This window comes from Panthera onca, chromosome B2 (genome assembly GCF_046562875.1).
Source record: "Panthera onca isolate mPanOnc1 chromosome B2, mPanOnc1 haplotype 2, whole genome shotgun sequence".
Classification (NCBI taxonomy): Eukaryota; Metazoa; Chordata; class Mammalia; order Carnivora; family Felidae; genus Panthera; species Panthera onca.
The window spans coordinates 110,494,768-110,513,023 of NC_138343.1; the positions used below are offsets into that span (position 1 = coordinate 110,494,768).

Consider the following 18,256-nt stretch of genomic DNA (forward strand, 5'->3'; position numbering starts at 1 on the left):
AATATAATTATATTTATATCATGCAAAGAACTTAAGTTTGACAGTAAGTCTTGTATATCAATCTTAGAGAAGTTAAAGTATATTTTTTCTGAAATCAAATATATGTCCTTATGCCTAAAATAACTTTCATTAATGACAATCTGTTAAGTACTTCATACAATTGAGAAAAACCATCAAAGACACCAGCATTTGTCCCTAAGCATGGAGTGAAAGCTACTATTGATGCAAATGTCATGGTATATTATAGTTATCTGTTAATATTCATAATCTGAAGATATAAACCCTAAAAGGAAATTATGATTTTATAAGAGCAATAGTTAAAGTTGTTGGAGGCTTCATTTCATTCAAGACACAATGTCTTTCACTGGTAGACAAATTATGTTGCCTGTTGGTTTGATCAAGTGATTAATTGTTAGGAAAATTAAGTCTGATGTGTTTAAGAAACTGAAGAGATCACTTATTCTGCAAAATAAGAAACAAAAATTATGAACCACTCAAAAAGGAGTTCTGATCTGGAGAAATTAACATTTACAAATGAAAATAAATTTTAAGAAGAATAAATTCACAGAAAAGGGAAGTTTGAATAATTATGTATATTATTTCAGCACAACAAATATTAAAATCAAGAAACATTTGGTAAGCCAGCTTCAAAAATTAGCATTAGCATTGTCTATAAGCAGAAAACTTAAATTAGTAAGCTGGTGAAATATGCTCTTTCTGTTATTTTAAGTTTTATTCAACATACTTGCTTTTATTTGCTTTTCACTTGGAGCTGTTAAAGACAAGAAATAATAAAATCTAAATTAATTACAAGGCCACTGTCTCTAACATAGTTTTAAGGTTATTTAAATTTTTTAAAAGACTATAACCTTGGAAACTAAGGAAATACAGGTCTGAGAAGGAGAAAATTCAACACTGTTCCATTTTCTTTTATATATTATAAATAGATGCCATGAACATAGATATTTTTTATACTTATATATCTTCTCCCAACACAGAATGTTCACTCACAACTTATTCATTTTGTTTTGCATTTTAAATTAGCTAAGAATCTGATTGTTTTTATATACAAGTCAATGCATTTTACTTCAAGTGATATGAAAAGAACATAGTGGATTGATAAATTATCCAATGGTTTCAATTTTTAAAATACAGCTAATTACTGCAAAGCTGCTACACTGTAATCATACCCTGAAATGAACAGATAATGATTTCAAGCAATTTAAGTTACTGTATTTTGTCAAGTTTAATGTTAGACAATAATGGTTAGCTATTAAAACTCTTGAAACTCATTACACCCATAGTCATTCTCTGTTTCTCCAGGTTTATATTTTATATATTTACATGATATATACTTTATTTTAGTTTTCTGCATATGTGCATAAATAAGAATATGTGTTATGGCCTACTTGGGGAAATGTTAATACTCTGTTCTCTGTAAGGTAAACAAAACAATTCCTTCCCAAAGGATAAGTAATATCGACATTAATGTGAAATGGTGAAGTATGTGATCATTTCATCTTGGAAATTATTTAAACCTCATTCCCATTTAATTTTTTAATGTGTAATTCTATTTGGTGTTGCTCATTTCATGCAATAAACCATTATCAAGTGCCTACTGTGTGCCTGGCATTAAAATAAGCACTCTAATTTCTGACCATATATTAAGTGCTATTATAAAGGAAAGAAGATGATGCTATGGAAACTAGTTGGAGGAAGAACTAAATGGATTTGGGTTGTCTGAGGAAGTTTTACAAACTTAGAAGAATAAGAAGTATAGCTTTGAACCTGGGTTTTCTGTGGTCTGTGTTAGAGGGTAGTAAATAGTTGAGCTATATTTGTATGGGTATTTATATAGCACTGAATACATGCAATTTCCATTCAAATACAATAAAATGGGAAGAGAAAATAATGGACATTATATGAATCTATGGCCACACGCGCACACACACACACACACACACACACACACACACACACGAAAACTCAATGAAGTTCCTTGAGTAGAAATTTGAAGGCAAAAACAAAAGGTAGTATTTTAAAATTAAGTCAATAAAATAAGTTTAGAAACTTGCATTTATTTTCCTTTGAAATAACTAATTGGCAGGCTAAATGCTAGAAACTTTTAAGAAAACCATTGGTATTCATACTTACTGCATTTTTAGAATTGTTTGTATATGTGTTTTATTGATTGTCTGATTCTCAATTCAATTTTCCCCCATTAGAATGTGAATATATTGAGGGCAAAATCTGCCTCTACTTTTATTGCAGGTCCCCTGAGTACTCAAGAAATGTCATTAAGTAACATTTTGAATAGGGAGAGAGTAATTGCTGGAATTGAATATTCCGTATTTTACAGGTAAAGCAATATTGGATGCACTTATAGAAAGTGGTTTTTCTCTTGTTTTGTATTGGGTTTTTTGGGGGGGCTTTTTTTTGTTATTGTTTTTTACACTAAACACTGCTCTGAAAAATTCACTGGGGAACTTAGGAAGCTACAGATGCTGATTCAGTCAGTCCAGGAAGGAGCTGGAGATATTGCATTTCTAACAACCTGGTGTTGCTGGCTCACAGACATATATTGGGTAGCAAGAGTGTAACAAATTATTTGGCTTTAATTTTCAAAAACTTCATTGGTGCTAACTCTGTGTCAAGAACTTGCAAAGACTATGGGATGGAAGGATTTCCTACCCTTTCTTGTCATAAGGCTGCAACATTAATAAACATTGCATATAGGGTAGAAAGAACCCAGCAACATCAGACTAACTCACCTGAATGTTCCTTCTTTGATGACTTTGCTGTGTCAAAGACAAGAAACAAAAAAGTCAAAATTCCAAGCCATTCTATGGCAATTCAGTATTCAATTGCAAATTAAGTAACAATATGAAAGTAAGATAGAGGAATTTAAAAACAGTTACCTGGTTCCACATGTTTTTCTTTCTTTTCCTGTTCTGAAAGGAACAATATTATCATTGTTATTATTATTACCATCATTATTATTATTCCAATTTTATATGTCATAATTTAATTGCTTTAACACAAAGAAACATGTATGTGCTAATGCTGGGCTCAACAACTGATAATTGCTATGAAAAGACTAAGACTGTATATTTAAATCTTTCCTCTCTTTCCCTCACTGAGTTCCTGCACAGAACAGCATAAAAATATTCTATATAAGAGCAATTCTTCATGATTAATAAAGCAAAGAAAATTAAATAGGGTCCATAAAGGATGGAAAATAATTAATTTCCTACTGTATTAGATCAACATCAAATAAATTTGGGATAAAAAAAGCACAAAGGATAATTATTGCAGCTGTTTTAAAATAATTTTCAGATAAAGATGGACAGATTCCATATGGACTTCCTCTTCGAAGGTGAAATCTTCTTATATTGAAAAGGTATTTGTTTAGTTAAGTCAAAGACTTTGCTGAGAACACCAAAATAGACTGAATTTTCAGTGGAAAGCAAAACACACTCCCCTTGTTTTTAGGACAAATGCTCCATATAGGGTCCTTTTTAGATAGTGTTTCTTTTTAAGAATCCACTCTTGTCAATATTGTGTGAGGCAAAGTATTATTCTGGCCTCAAGAGTAAGATGGCATTTCTATTATAATAAGCACTAATTTTATATAAAGTGCAAGTACTAATTTTATATGGAGTGTTATTATCTGCAATCCTTTTTTTCCCCTTGACAAGGTTGTCAAATTAATTTAAAAGAAGATTTTCAAGGCATGTTTTAACATAGGTATATTATTATCGGATTTTTTAAAGAGAAGGTATGTGAAGATTTCTTAAGTTTCATTCAATGAATACATTTTGGAGACTGGAAGATGTTTACATTGAAAGAATTCTAAGAACTGTATTTCAGAAACATAGAGTGCCATCAAATCTCTCTGGTCATCTCATGAGCTTCTCAAGTGTATAATTTGTTTATCAAGAGTGTAGTCATGTTAAGTATAAAGAGCAATTTACCCACTCACAAGGTTGCATCCAGGCAGTAAAACAAATAAAACAAATGACTTGACCAAGTGTTACAAGTCAAAAAGCAGACACTTAGGTGATTTAGCTAAAATTAAAGACAGTAAGAACATTCCCAAAAGTTGTTTGAAAAACATGGAGTAATTAAATATGTTGCTTAATTTACTGTGGGACCGGAGCACCAATCATGTAACATTTCTAATAAATTTGCAAAGTGACGACCATCAAAAACATAGTGGGAGTAATCTGGGTATGCATCAAAATTCAATCCTGGCGATATGTGAAATTTCAAAGTAAAACAAGGGGGCCTTCCAATCAACATCAGAAAGCCATCATACAAGCAAAAAATACCTGTGCTAATTTGGAACAACATGAGGAAAAATGCTGTTGAGAGCACTTATATAGGATAATTCAGGATGTAATTATTGAATTATTTTTAATAAATATAAATTTATAAAACTGCCAAATCATATCTATGATTGATTTTTTTTTACTTTTTATTTTGAAAAAATTATAGATCATGAGAATTTTCAAAACTATGTATAGGAAGGCTCCATGTACTCTTCACTGTTTCCCTATCATGATTTTTTTTTAACTAAAGAAAAAACTTCTTAATTGTGACAACTAGAAAAGTAAAAGCAAAATAAGAATATAGGGTTAGAGATGTGTAATTGAATAAAACAATCTTAAAGACAAAAAAATGAAATCAAACAAATTAAAAGATACAACATTAACAACAATAAAAGCCAAGTCTAGATGATAAACCAGAACAAATAAGTTAATTTAGAAATAATTAATAGTTGTTTAGAGGAAAATTCGTTTTCTTTTTCTTATTACTGCCCAAGTCACAATCCACTGAATTTCTCAAAGAAGGAAGCGGTTGGGATGGAAATGAATGCCTGGGAAGGCATTTTTTTCTTAAATTAAATCTACCAATGCTCCCGAGATTGTCAAGGAGACACAGTGTGTCTGCAGGATCTTTTAAATTATATAGACTGCAATAAAGCGAGGGCCTTAGGGTTATATATGTGTGTATATGTGTGTGTGTGTGTGTGTGTGTGTGTGTGTGTGTGTGTGTGTATAATTTAATATCATTTTTCAAATCTCTGGTTGTCCTTCATTTTTCTGCTGGTGCAATGGTTTATACAGTGTTTCTGTTTCCGTGTGCTCGTGCTCATCAGCAGCAGTGCACTCACATAAATCTGAAACTGAAGGAACACATACTTCTCTATAGATAGATTGCTCCCCCTGGCTGAGTTGCACTATAATTTCATGATTCATCCCACAGTACATTTAGAGCATTTTTATGACACAGAATGCCTCAGCATCCTAACCTTTTACAGTACCAAAACATACATAAAATTTTCAAAAATGGTATATATTTTAAAACAGATGTTTTTTAATATCACTGGGATCCTTAAAAGCTCTACATTCTGGGGATGTGATGATTTTTAATAGCTGATCGAGTAGGGTTAAGTTGGGGCTTTTTGTTTCCATTTGTTCAGTATATCCGAATTTCTTCAGAGGATAGCGTATATTTGCAAAAGATACAACCTCAAGGTATCTGGCTTTACTGTTAGCAAACAGCTTTAACATAGTGTTAAAGCAGCAGTAGATGCTGCCTAAGGGATGGATTTCAAGCAATGCTATTACACGGAGCTCAGGTGCTTATAAGGGTAAATCATGTTAAGAACAAAATGTCATATATATAATATGAACATACCAAAATATTTATGGATTGCAAGAAGAAAGATAATGAGAAAGAGGTTATGAAACCAGCCTGAAAAATAAATTCTATTTGGTCTTTTTTAAGGACTGAGAACTTACCAGATTACAGGAATTATATTTACACTCACAGCTTTGGTTAATGGAATGAAGTTGTATTTTTAGTTATGCGGCTGTGGATAATATTATTAGATGATTGTATGAATTTGGAAATGGACTTTGAGAATGATTGCCATGGTTTTCAGTCCCTCTGACCCTCAGGTTGTGTACTTTTTCATACTGACAGAAAAACAACCAACAGAGTTCACATGCATAAAACAAAAAAAAGAGATTCAAAACTGCAAGTCTATCAGCAGGCCAATAATGATAGTAAAGAGAAAAAACATATACACAAATATACTTTGCATGTATTTCCTTACTTTGTCCCTTGGGTTGTTCTGTTGGAAGAAATAAAAAACAAAACAAAACAATTGTTCTTAAAACTTTTAAAGATAAAACTGCTCTCCGAACATATGGACTAGACTATAATTTTTCCAGCCCCTTTCCCTATCTCTTTCCTTAAATTTCAGTGTTGCTCTAAATTACTGGCAATTACTGTAGGTGTTTCCATAATTTGAGTGCAAAACATTGTGTGACAATAAATTGACTTAGAATTGCACTGTTTAATCATTTCCAGTGATTTATACCTTGCAGACTTCTTAAACACAGGTGAACACGTAAACCCATATGAACAAATACAAAAGAAACAGGTATACTTGCCAGATGAGTTATGATTCTATTCAAGACTTAAAGTAATGATTCAGTTCCTAATTGATGCTGGTGTATTCAAGATTAAGTGAATTTATGCTTTCTGGTAAAATAAATGCTTGATACTGAACATTATACAATTTCTTGTCAAGAAAACATTTCTTTGAAAACAATTATTGTGAAAGGTAAACATAGGCAATATTTATTTTTTATTTTGTTAAATATTTCTAATAGCAATATTGTTAGAAAAGATTTGACTTTCTCTCATTCTCAATCTTTTTCTCTCTCTCCCCTTCTCTCCTTATCCTATATGTAGTTTTTTTCTTCTACAATAGTCCTTGAAGGATAAATGCAATTTGGGGATTCATCAAATATAAGACAGAGAAAGAAAATATTTCCAATACCTTCTATAGTTGTTTTTGTTTTCTTAGAATCTGAAAACACAAAGATAAATTATTGATAAAGCAGATATGATAAATTAACAATTTATTAGTTTACAGTAAAATGCCAAACACTCTGAAGTAATCTTCAATAAAATGCACTGATTGCATGATATATTTCTAGAATATGAGGCTTAAAGAGAAATTACTCTGTTTTTGAGTAGATGAGTATTAGAGTGAGGTAGTACATAAGAAATTTTCTGAAATATAAAGATTACAAAAAAGAAAAGAGATAAAAAATATCCATATATGATTTGCACAGAGATTACATTGTGCCTATCAAAGCTGGTAACTCTTTCATAGAAAGTCAAACTGAGAAAATATATGGTCTGTTCCCATAAAGATGGGCTAAAGCCCATGAATTTAGTCTGAAGTTTCAATTGTTCAATCTGGAGCCACCCAGATGACCTGCTTTACACTCTCTGAGCAATCAATATATTTACAATACAAATATTCAATTATTTCTGTGAAACAAAACAGGTTGAGGTTGTCACTTAGGTTACTGATGAACACATCATCATTCTTCGTAGCTGCCATAAAGTAATAATTAATGTGTATTCAATAGTCAACAGGCATCTGTTTTATTTGTCTTTTGTGTGTTCAGTTTAATTATGAAAAATTTTACTATTTTTTAGTATTTAGACCATGCAACTTTCTGTTCCTATCACTTGAAAATAAAACGAGAGATGTTGAATCCCATTTTACTTTAGTATAGAGGCATCTTAAGTTTCTGCTTAGAAATACTTATTTTTTTCCATGTTTTTTTTTCTTTACCTCTTCTGTAAATTAACTTTGAAATTTTCTGGATATTACTGAAATTAGAATTATAATAAGGAACTATAAATTGATCATTGGAAAAGGTAGATAAACTGTTTTCGGGCTGATAATTATATGCTTTAGAACCGAGAACAGTAGACATTCACTAATAATATGTAAGCTAATGGATTTGTGGGTCATATAGGAATATAGTTGGGTCCATGATTTTACTTCCACAATGAAGTAATGGAGCTAAAATGTTTAAAGATGACAATGAATAGGAGTTTATCCACAAAAAGCAGTTACATGGTCAACTGAGTTGTTTTAAGAAAAAATGACAACCAATGACAGTAATAGTGTTGTAAAAGTAAAAACTCACTTTCATAGAAGTATAAGCTAGAAACACATTTTAGGAAGGCAACTGGAGAAATAACCTAGAAAGTCATAAAAATGAGCATGGTTTTGATACAGTAAGTCCACTACTAGAAATCCAAAGAGAAAAATGGAAAATTATCATAAAAATATACATAGAAAGAGACTTTTCCATGAAATTGTTTTATATTTCTAAATAATGGGAATATTAAACAGTACCCTCTGAACAGTAGTGGAACTCTTAAAGAATTCATAGGATATCCACATAATAGAAAAATACAGTCATTAAAATGATAATTTTGCAACCTGTGAGTTTCTCATTTTTCTGTAATAGGAGTATGTTTCATGTACAAACAAACCTTATTATGAAAAATAATAAGTCCTTGGAATAAAAAATTTACTTATAAGTAAGCATCTATTAAGCATTAGTATGTCCAGCATGGCACAGTATAAAGAATATTAGACTAGATTTTTCTTAACATCCTTCCCACCCCCTCAAAAAATGGTTTCTTGATATTTAGTTTCTCATCTGGAACTATAATTGAGTAGGCTAAATTTGTTATTTAAAATGTGCTTTACAGGACGCCTGGGTGGTTCAGTCCATTGGGTGTCCAACTTTGGCTCTTCATGATCTCATGGTTCGTGGGTTCGAGCCCTGAGTTGGGCTCTGTGCTGACAGCTCAGAGCCTGGAGTCTGCTTCAGATTCTGTGTCTCCCTCTCTCTGTCCTTCCCTGCTCCTCACACACATTCTCTCTCTCTCTCAAAAATAAATAAACATTAAAAAAATAAGTAAATAAAATAAAATAAAAGTGCTTTGCAAACAATTTCTCATTCATTTCCTTCATGAGTAATTATCCTAATCAGATAAGCAAGTAACACAAATATATAGAAAAATATTAAATAAAATAATTTCATATATGAATATGATAAATATCATCTTACTCATATGTCTAACAATTTATTAGTAATACAAATATGGATTTGTATAGCACAACAGCCGAAGTTATGAAGTGAAAAGTTCAATGATCATTGTAAATTCTCAATTAATTTGGCTCCAATATACTGGAGTAGGATTTCTGCCTGCCCAAAAAGTCACGCGACTCTCACAGAGTAATCTTTTGAGCCTAGAATACAGCCAATATAGAAAACACAGGAAGATTGTGGCGGGCACATGATTATTCAGGAATACAATTGAATGGGGCACCTGGGTGGCTCAGTCAGTTAAGTGTCCAACTTTGGCTCAGATCATGATCTCTTGGTTTGTGAGTTCAAGCCCCAAGCCCCACATCAGGCTCTGGGCTGACAACTCAGAGCCTGGAGCCTGCTTCGATTCTCTGTCTCCCTCTCTCTCTGCCCCTCCCCCCAAGTGCTCTCTTTCTCTCTCTCAAAAATAAAATAAAAACTTTTTAAAACTTTTGAAAAAAGAATACAATTGAAAATCAAGTTTGGGAAGATCGGTGGGACAGACAGAGGATGAAATGTGGCAGATGAGAAGACTATTTCCACCCCACCCCTATTCTTTGACTAGATGCTGGCATGGGGGAGGTGTGGAAAGCTAAATACAATATTTAGCTGTGAAATGTCTGCTGTTTTAATCTGCATTCTTTCACCCTCATAATAGGAATTGGTAATATAATGTATTATATATCAATTGTACTGAAATGAAAGAGTAAACAAATCATTTGAAGTCCAGGATCAGATCAGCATAGAATTTATTCAGATAAAGTAAAGTGTTTCATGAAGAAGAAATGTAACAAAATTATAAGCCACGATCTAACCAGGTAAATCTTTCAAAAGTTCACTACATTTGTTCTAAAAACTGGGAGCTATAGTGAAATTAACTTAAAGTACCATTTTAGAATCATGTTTGGGGGTTAGGAGTCAACACAGCAGGAGACTTCTACAAGTAAAATACCTGAGCAACCAAAAACATAATGCTTGGAACTGAAAGATCACATACTGACCCTGAAAAGCTATTAGTACTAGCCATTAATACTCAGGCTATTAGGCTTCATTATACCCTCTCAGCATTCTGCTGAAACAGCTTAAAAATATGATAAAGGCTTACTAAGTGAATATACTTTCCTAAAGACCATATGCCCAATAATCTGAACAACAGTCTTTTATTAAGAACATCAAGACTCACAGCAGCTGTGATTTAAAAGAAGTGATGTGTTAGCAATCTGTTTAATTCATCATTCACTCATTGCTAGCGATGCACAGTAGTGTCCCTCATCTGGGGCAGGGTGGCGGGGTACATTCCAGACTTCCAGTGGATGCCTCAAACTGCAGATAGTACCAAACCCTATGTATCCTATGTTTTTTTTTCCGCTACATGCATACATATGATAAAGTTTAATTTATAAATTAGGCACAGCAAGAGATTAGCAATAATAATAATAAAATAGACAAATTATAACAGTATACTGTAATAAAAGTCATGTGAATATGGTCTCTCTTAAAATGTCTTACTGTACTGTAGTCACTCTTCTTGTGACAATGTGAAATGATAAAATGCCTGTGTGATGAGGTAAAGTGAGGTGAATGACATAGGCATTATGATTGACGTTAGACTACTATTGAACTTCTAGCCATGTGTCAGAAGGAGGTTCATTTGCTTCTAGGTGGTGGTTGACCTCAGGGGATTGAAACTGCCAAAATGAAGCCACGGAGAAAGGGGGACTACTGTATCTGGTATGGTCTACTATATTCGTAGATGATGCCAGAGAAAAATGGTATATCAATTTCATTGAAGGGAAAAATTAATTCTACATAGTCTAATAATGCATATGATGAAGTATTCCATTTTCTTTGTATAACTTGCCCCGTTGACACCTTTACTCGTTTACAATAACAGATATTTTATATTTTGCTTTGTTTTTCAATATAATCTCCCTTCAGATCTCAATTCTGAAGCCCTAGATCCTATAATTCTCACATGCATTCAGCTCTCCTCGCTCTTGTTCTAGCTATAATAAATGAGAAATGTAATCCAGCCCGTTCTCAATGAAACTATGTCCTTCAGAAGATAAACTGTGTTGGAGAACTCAAAGGCTTTCCAGCCCCTAAGAATTCATAAGTGAAGCTAAGTTTAAATGAATGGGATCTACCTAGATGTGTTAGTGCAACCCAAGTAGCGGTTAATGATCAAAATATACCTACGATGAAATTGTCAGTTTTTGGCTATGATTTCTCAGACCTAAAAATCTCCCTGGAATATAACTTCCAATAATAATTTAAAAAAATTCTTCCTTCCCTGGGATGAATACCTACTCATATTTCTTGTGGCTCTCATATTGATCTTAAGAGTCCTAGACATTATTGATTCATTCACAGAATAAATATTTATTAAGCAATGTGATAACTGAGGAAATGTGTTAGTCCCAATATAAGATAAAACTGACTTAGATATGGTGCCTTTACTCAGAAGTTTTGAAGTCAATTAGAGTAGATGGAATTTGGAAACTAGTAATATGAAGTACCAGGTGGCAAGAAATAAGCAATGGTAGGGAGGTATAAATAAATTCTGATGGCAGATTATAAATGAAAAAAGAAACTATTTAATTGAGAGGGTCAGACAGATGTCTTAGAGGAAGTAGAATTTTTCCTGAGCCCTAAAATCATTGAATAAAATGTTGAAGGAAAAGGAAAGGATAAAGTCTACTATGATGACAGCAGGAACAAAGGCAAGACAGCAAGTTCTATGTTAAAAGTTGAGAATGACTTGGTATAGAAGTATGTAATACATAAAGAAAGAAAGTGGATAGAAGTATAGGGAAAAGATTCCACCATGGTGCCATGATGGTCGTGCACATATCCATGTAAGCCATACAGGCCAAGTTTTAAACCATAGCTAATGTGAGTCTCTGTGGAATGCCTCATGATCTTTCCGGAACATAATAGGATGGGAGGCTGTCATAGGCAGCTTCTTATTGCCTCCTGAGTTCTCCCGCCTAGAACCCTTGAGAATAGAATTGCAGACCATAAAACCATGTGAGTGTATGTGGTCTAGAATTGGCTCCTCACCACTGAAATGTTCTTAACTTGTGTTGCATTCTCTGGCCTCTTTTGGGGGGTGTCATCATTTTTTGTTGTGTACGACAAGAACCATGACGTGCTGACACCTTCAGATACTGTTGCTTTTGCTGACCATGAAAGTAATGAATTGTCTCTATCTCAAGAGGGCTCATTGTATCTTTACTGGTGGAATTATTTAGGCCTTGGCTTTGACTTTGCCTAGCTGTGTGCATGACAGGAGGTCAGAAAACAGACCATAAGGACTTGGATTATAGGTTAAGACCTGTAGACTATATTTTGTGGTTGAGGTGAAACTACTGAATATTTTAAGTAGGTAAAAACAGGAAAAATTGTGTGAAGCCAATTGAATATTTTGGAGGAAAGTATTGGAGAAAATGTTATAGGCAGGATTATTATTTAGGTTAGAGATTCTCAAACTTTTCATCTCAGAAATCCTTTAACTTCTTCACAATTTTAAAAGATCCCAAACAGCTTTTATTTATGCAGTTTCTATCCATTGATACTTATAATTTTAAAAATTAAGGTTGAAGGGCACCTGAATGGCTCAGTGGGTTAAGTATCTGGCTCTGGATTTAGGCTCAGGTCATGATCTCCTCGTTTGTGGGTTCAAGCCCTGCTTTAGGCTCTTCATTGACAGTCTGGTGCCTACTTGGGACTCTCTCTGTCTCTGTCTCTCTCTCTTCCTCTAAAAATAAATAAATAAACCTAAAATTATTAAAATTGAGAAAAATTTAAAAAATATATTTGCTTATGCGTTTATTAAAAAAGAATAGGGGCACCTGGGTGGCTCAGTTGGTTAAGCATCCGACTTCGGCTCAGGTCATGATCTCATGGTTTGTGAGTTCAAGCCCCACATCGGGCTCTGTGCTGACAGCTCAGAGCCTGGAGCTTGCTTCGGTTTCTGTGTATCCCCCTCTTTCTGCCCCTCCCATGCTCATGCTCTGTCTCTGTCTAATAATAATAATTAAACGTTAAAAAAATTTAAAAAAAGAATAAACATGTTACATGTTAACATAAATATTTTTATGACAAATATATTTTCCAATACAAAAGAAATGGTGAGATGAGTGACTTTGTTCTACATTTTTGTGAATCTTATTAATGTCTAGCTTAATGAGAAGATGGTTGGATTTGCATATCTGCTTAAGTATTCAATCTGTTGCAGAATCGCAAATTATGTAGCCTCTGGAAAATGCCAGTGCATACTCATGGGAGGATAAGAATGAACAAGGCACACGATGACTTCATGTTTTTACAAAAATAGTTTTGACCTTGAGGAACCACTGAGAGGATCTCCGGGACCCCCAAGAGTCCTTGACCACATTTTGAGGACCTGTGACTTCAGAGATGATTACCCTGGTCCACATGAGAAGTTAGAAAAACTAATGTGAGATCACAAGCGGCAATGTGAGGTGAAAGCTAGAGGGCTGGAAGCTGTGAATGAAGATCAGCCATTCTAATTATTTTAGACAAGATTAAACCAAAGAGAGTTCAACCAAATTAAAAATTCTAGAAGACAAAATGCCAGGGGCAAAGGAGTAACAGTGATTGAAGCTTACCCCAGAATTTGAGTCTCCTCGTCTACAAGGAGAGTGGGGCAATGACATAAGAAGAAATAGAGAATAAGCACATTTTATAGTGAAAAATGCAGTTTAATGGAACTTGACTTTGAGAACTAATGGAAAATAAGAAAGAACATGTGTTAACAGATAACAAGTCAAATGTCTGTAAGGGGAGAAAGAGTGGCATACAAGGGGAATTTCAGTAGAAAAGGGCTTGCAAAAGGACCCCAGTTGAATATTCAAAAATGTCACTCCACTTAAGCTAAGATATGGTTGCTCTGATGCCCGAAGTCCGAAGAACAGTAAAAGTGATGGGCAAAGCTCAGTGCAGCCAAGGGTCTCTCTTCTTAAGGTTTCTAAAAGAGACTTGATGGGACATAGGGGGATAAGATCTTAAGATTAAAAACAAATCTTCAGAGTTCACTATGCAAGAAACCCTTTGCCCCCCGGTGCACAGATCATTGGTATGCACTTTTGTTTCCGCATTTTATAATTCACTAACAAAAGAACTTCACAGAACATTCTAATTAATTCTTAAAGCCCTCCTCATTCTCTTCTTCTCTAGGAAAGCTGTCAACCATTAATATCTTTGAATTATACCCCAAAAGTTTGCATGTGAGTAGAAATAAACTTTGTATAAGGAAAATGTTGAAAATCCAAATTGTATCTGGTTATTTGTACTAACCATGTCTCATTTGGATAAACGTGTGCTTCCTGCCTCTAGGGAAAAGATTGCAATAATCTTATTGAGATTATAGAAAATAAGAAACTAGAGTCAAGAAACATATGTCCATATACCTCTCAGCCTTGCTTAACAGGAGAAAGGGAAATAGAAGCTCATGAAACAAAATCAAACGGCTGGCTAGAATAGCTGGACATTGAGTCTGTTCTCCATTTATACACTGGAAACAATGAAAATTATTCTAGATAGCTGTCTTTTCTCTTAAACATCATAATATTCACAATTACAAAACTTTTCCAAATAAGAGATAAAAGATAATCTATGAAACTCTTGGAAAACAACACCAATAATAATAATAATAATAATAATAATAATAATAATAGGGGTATGTAATTTATACATTTTATAGCTGCTGGTGGACACTGGATCACTTGAATCTCCAGGGCAAAGCTCTACCCAAGCTCTCCAAGCTCTTCCAAATATTGCATACTGATTACAAACAATTTCTCAAAAAAAGAAAAAGAAAACGAGGCAGCAAATTCAGGAAAAATAGAACAAAAAAATCCAGGAGCCATAGCAATGAGAAAAAAGAACCATATATAGCCTAAAGTTGTTCAGTTAGTAATTTGACTACTGTTGTATATACCCAAAAGTCTTTTAATACTTTGGTTTGAATGCTAACAAACGGAAAAATAGCTGTTCATATTATTCTTTTTCTTAACTTAGATGGTAAATTGTTCTTTATTCCCAAGAAAGAATGGTGGGGGAAAGATTAACATTTTTGAGTAGGGTCTTATCAAAGTAGTTAACATTTTGAGTAGTTACTGTCTTATCAAAAACTTACTACCTCTTTTTTTCTTGTAACATATCTGTATCCTCATCACAGTGTTGATCATGTAAGTGATATAATTTCCAGAATATACTGAAAGATTTGCTATGTGTACATGCGTAATTAATACTGATTTCAATCTCTTGAAGACAAACATACTAATGTGTCTTTTTAGGCTTTATTATGATACCATGGTTTTTCTCTCTCTGAACAAATAATGACCAACTAAAATATTTTTTCTGTCTCATATCCATGAACTCTTAGATTCTTGTTTAATAGAAGCAGAATGTGACTCCCAAACTATGATTATGCAAAATTCTGATGATACTAAATATTAAATATAACACTTGCTTTGCATTTTTCTCAAATTACATAACATTAATTGGATACAACTGTCATTTTCAAAGTTAGCAATGATGGCTTGTATCTTCATACTATTTTTACTAAGAAAATAAGCCTGGATTAATAAACAGTGGTGATATTTAGATCCTGTCTAAGTATTGTCAGGGTGCATAAGAAACACCTCTCTAAATAAAACCATTGTGACTGAGATGACCTTAGTATTTCTCTTAGCTTGACTAAATTTTAGACAGGTTACAGACCCTCGATTTCCCTTTTATTAGTACATTTGCTTTAGAAAACTTGCAATTGTAAGTTTTTAAATTTTTTTAATGTTTATTTATTTTTGAGAGAAAGAGAGAGACAGAGCATGAGGAAGGGAGAAGCAGAGAGAGAGGGAGACACAGAAATTGAAGCAGCTCCAGGCTCTGAGCTGTCAACACAGAGCCTGATGCGGGGCTCCAACCCACAAACTATGAGATCGTGACCTGAGCCAAAGTTGACACTTTGACTGAGTCACCCAGGCGCCCCTAGAAAACTTGCAATTGTACATTCTTTCCCTGTTCCTTTGAAGTATAAATTGTCTATACCGAGAAGTATCTTTCTCAGGACTGATGAGGCATCCTTTTGAAATGTAATCATCAAAGAACACAGTGCCCCTATCTCCCAATCTCTATGGGAAGGTAGGAGCCTAACTTCAATAAGCAACAACTAGTAACACAGATGGCCTAATCACAATGACTCGCACCCCATGCCCCAACAACCCTGTGTCCTCCAGTACCTTTCCACTAGCTCATCTCAGAGCTTTAAAATTCTTAGGCTTTTTGTTTCAGTGGTGTTGAGAGTTCAACTTCTCCTATTACAATGGACTTGAGTCCTATTGCAAGAGTCTTAAATAAAATCTTCCTCACCTGTTAAATTCTATTGGGTGCAAGTTTTCTTTGACAGCAAGAATATTTTACTCCATCTCAGGACATTCTGACAAAAGGAGGTGGTGTGCAGGGGACGGACTATAACTTATTTGCAACTTAATAGACCAAAGTAGCATCAGTTGCTGGTCAGTGTCAGAGATTAGTAGTTAATAGAGTAAAAGTTCTGAGATTTTGAGAGGTTATGTTTTATCTCCTTTATCTTGAGAGAGATGAGATTTAAAATTTATTTTTGAGGGGCAACCTGGGTGATTCAGTCAGTTAAGTGACCAACTCTTGATTTCGGCTCAGGTCACGATCTCACGGTTTGTGAGTTCAAGCCCCACATTGAACTCTGTGCTGACAATGAGGAGCCTGCTTGGGATTCTCTCTACTACTCTGACACTCATGCTGTCTCTGTCTCTCTCAAAATAAATAAATAAACATGGGACACCTGGGTGGCTCAGTCAGTTGAGTGTCTGACTTCAGCTCAGGTAACGATCTCATGATATGTGGTTTTGAGCCCCGCTTCAGGCTTTGTGCTGACAGCTCAGAGCCTGGAGCCTGCTTTGGGTTCTGTGTCTCCCTCTCTGCTCTTCCCTCACTCATGCTCTGTCTCTCTCTGTCTCAAAAATAAATGAACTTTGAAAAAAAATTTTAAATAAATAAATTTTTTTAAATGAAAAAAATTTTTTTGAAAAGTAGTTCACCCATTTACATGAGGTAAAGTACAAAAATACATTCATGAGAAATGTATGCATAATATAGATCCAGTTATCCAAAGGAAATACAGACAGGATGGTAGTCAAAACTCAACTCTGAATTTTGGTAAATTGTTTACATAAAAGGCATAGTGGAATTTTTGCATTAAACATACCTTCCTTCTTTTCATCTTTTTTAGCTGTTGCTGAAATAAGATAAATAAAATCATGTTAAGACATATTAAATGATCATTCTTCAGAATACTCCTGGGAATATGAGAAAGCATTCCATGTATTTATAAATTGAGTGGATATCTATGCACAAATTAATCCATCGAAATCTGCAATAAGAGAATAACCTGAAAATATTATTTCATATGAGTGTTTTTTAGTAACTCAGATATAAGCATAAAACCATAAAAAGAATTAAAAAGTATGTCATAACATAGACAAGAAGTCAAATTAATAAGTACAGTATATGTTTAGTATAAGTTCATCTTAGGTTTGAAATTGTTGTATCTGAGAAAACCACAAACACTTCTAGAAGAATATGAATAGATCTATGCCCAAAATGAAAGTAATATTTAATAAATTATCTCTGCCTAACCACTAAGAAATTGTATACCAGTTTATTATACACATTTACAGTAGTTGTGTTTAAAAGGTACCATTTCAGCAAGGGGTAATGACAGTCCCACCCTCCTTTCAGCAAATGTATGCCACCTTTACACAGAGAAAAGGCATAGCACATTTTAATCATCTTTGAATTCTGACTTCCTCTGTGGTGGATTTCATCTAATCCTGGATCATGAATCTAAATCTGGATCTAGGTTGTAACATGTGTTTGCTACCAAAAACACGTAGGGTTAGCTGGGGATTGCTCCAAATAGGATGACTCCTGGTTTTGTGTAAAGTTCATTCAGGAGCCAAACCCACTCAAAGAAGCCTTAGGTCACACAAGTTGAATCAGAGATTGTGCACATCTCCTAAAAGTAATCCTGCCTGAGTGAATTAGAATTTGGGGGACTGGTGCACCTGGGTGGCTCAGTGGTTTCAATTCATCGTTCGGTGAGATTGAGCCCCAAGTGGGCTCCATGCTGACAGTGCAGAGCCTGCTTGAGATTTTCCCTCTCCCTCTTTTTGCCCCCTCCACTCTCTCTCAAAATAAACAAAAAA

The 18,256-nt window shown here is 34.0% G+C and overlaps 1 protein-coding gene across 1 annotated transcript in view; it reads right to left on the bottom strand.

Moving 5' to 3' along the window:
* Positions 1-18,256, bottom strand: part of TRDN (triadin) — a 388,244-nt gene that overhangs the window by 136,639 nt on the left and 233,349 nt on the right. Inside the window, exons 15-20 of the mRNA XM_060616557.3 lie at positions 17,257-17,286; positions 6,857-6,886; positions 6,125-6,142; positions 2,919-2,951; positions 2,772-2,798; positions 746-772 (exon numbers count right to left, since the gene is read on the bottom strand). Coding sequence (XP_060472540.3) covers positions 746-772; positions 2,772-2,798; positions 2,919-2,951; positions 6,125-6,142; positions 6,857-6,886; positions 17,257-17,286 — 165 coding nt within the window. The remainder of the gene's footprint in view (positions 1-745; positions 773-2,771; positions 2,799-2,918; positions 2,952-6,124; positions 6,143-6,856; positions 6,887-17,256; positions 17,287-18,256) is intronic.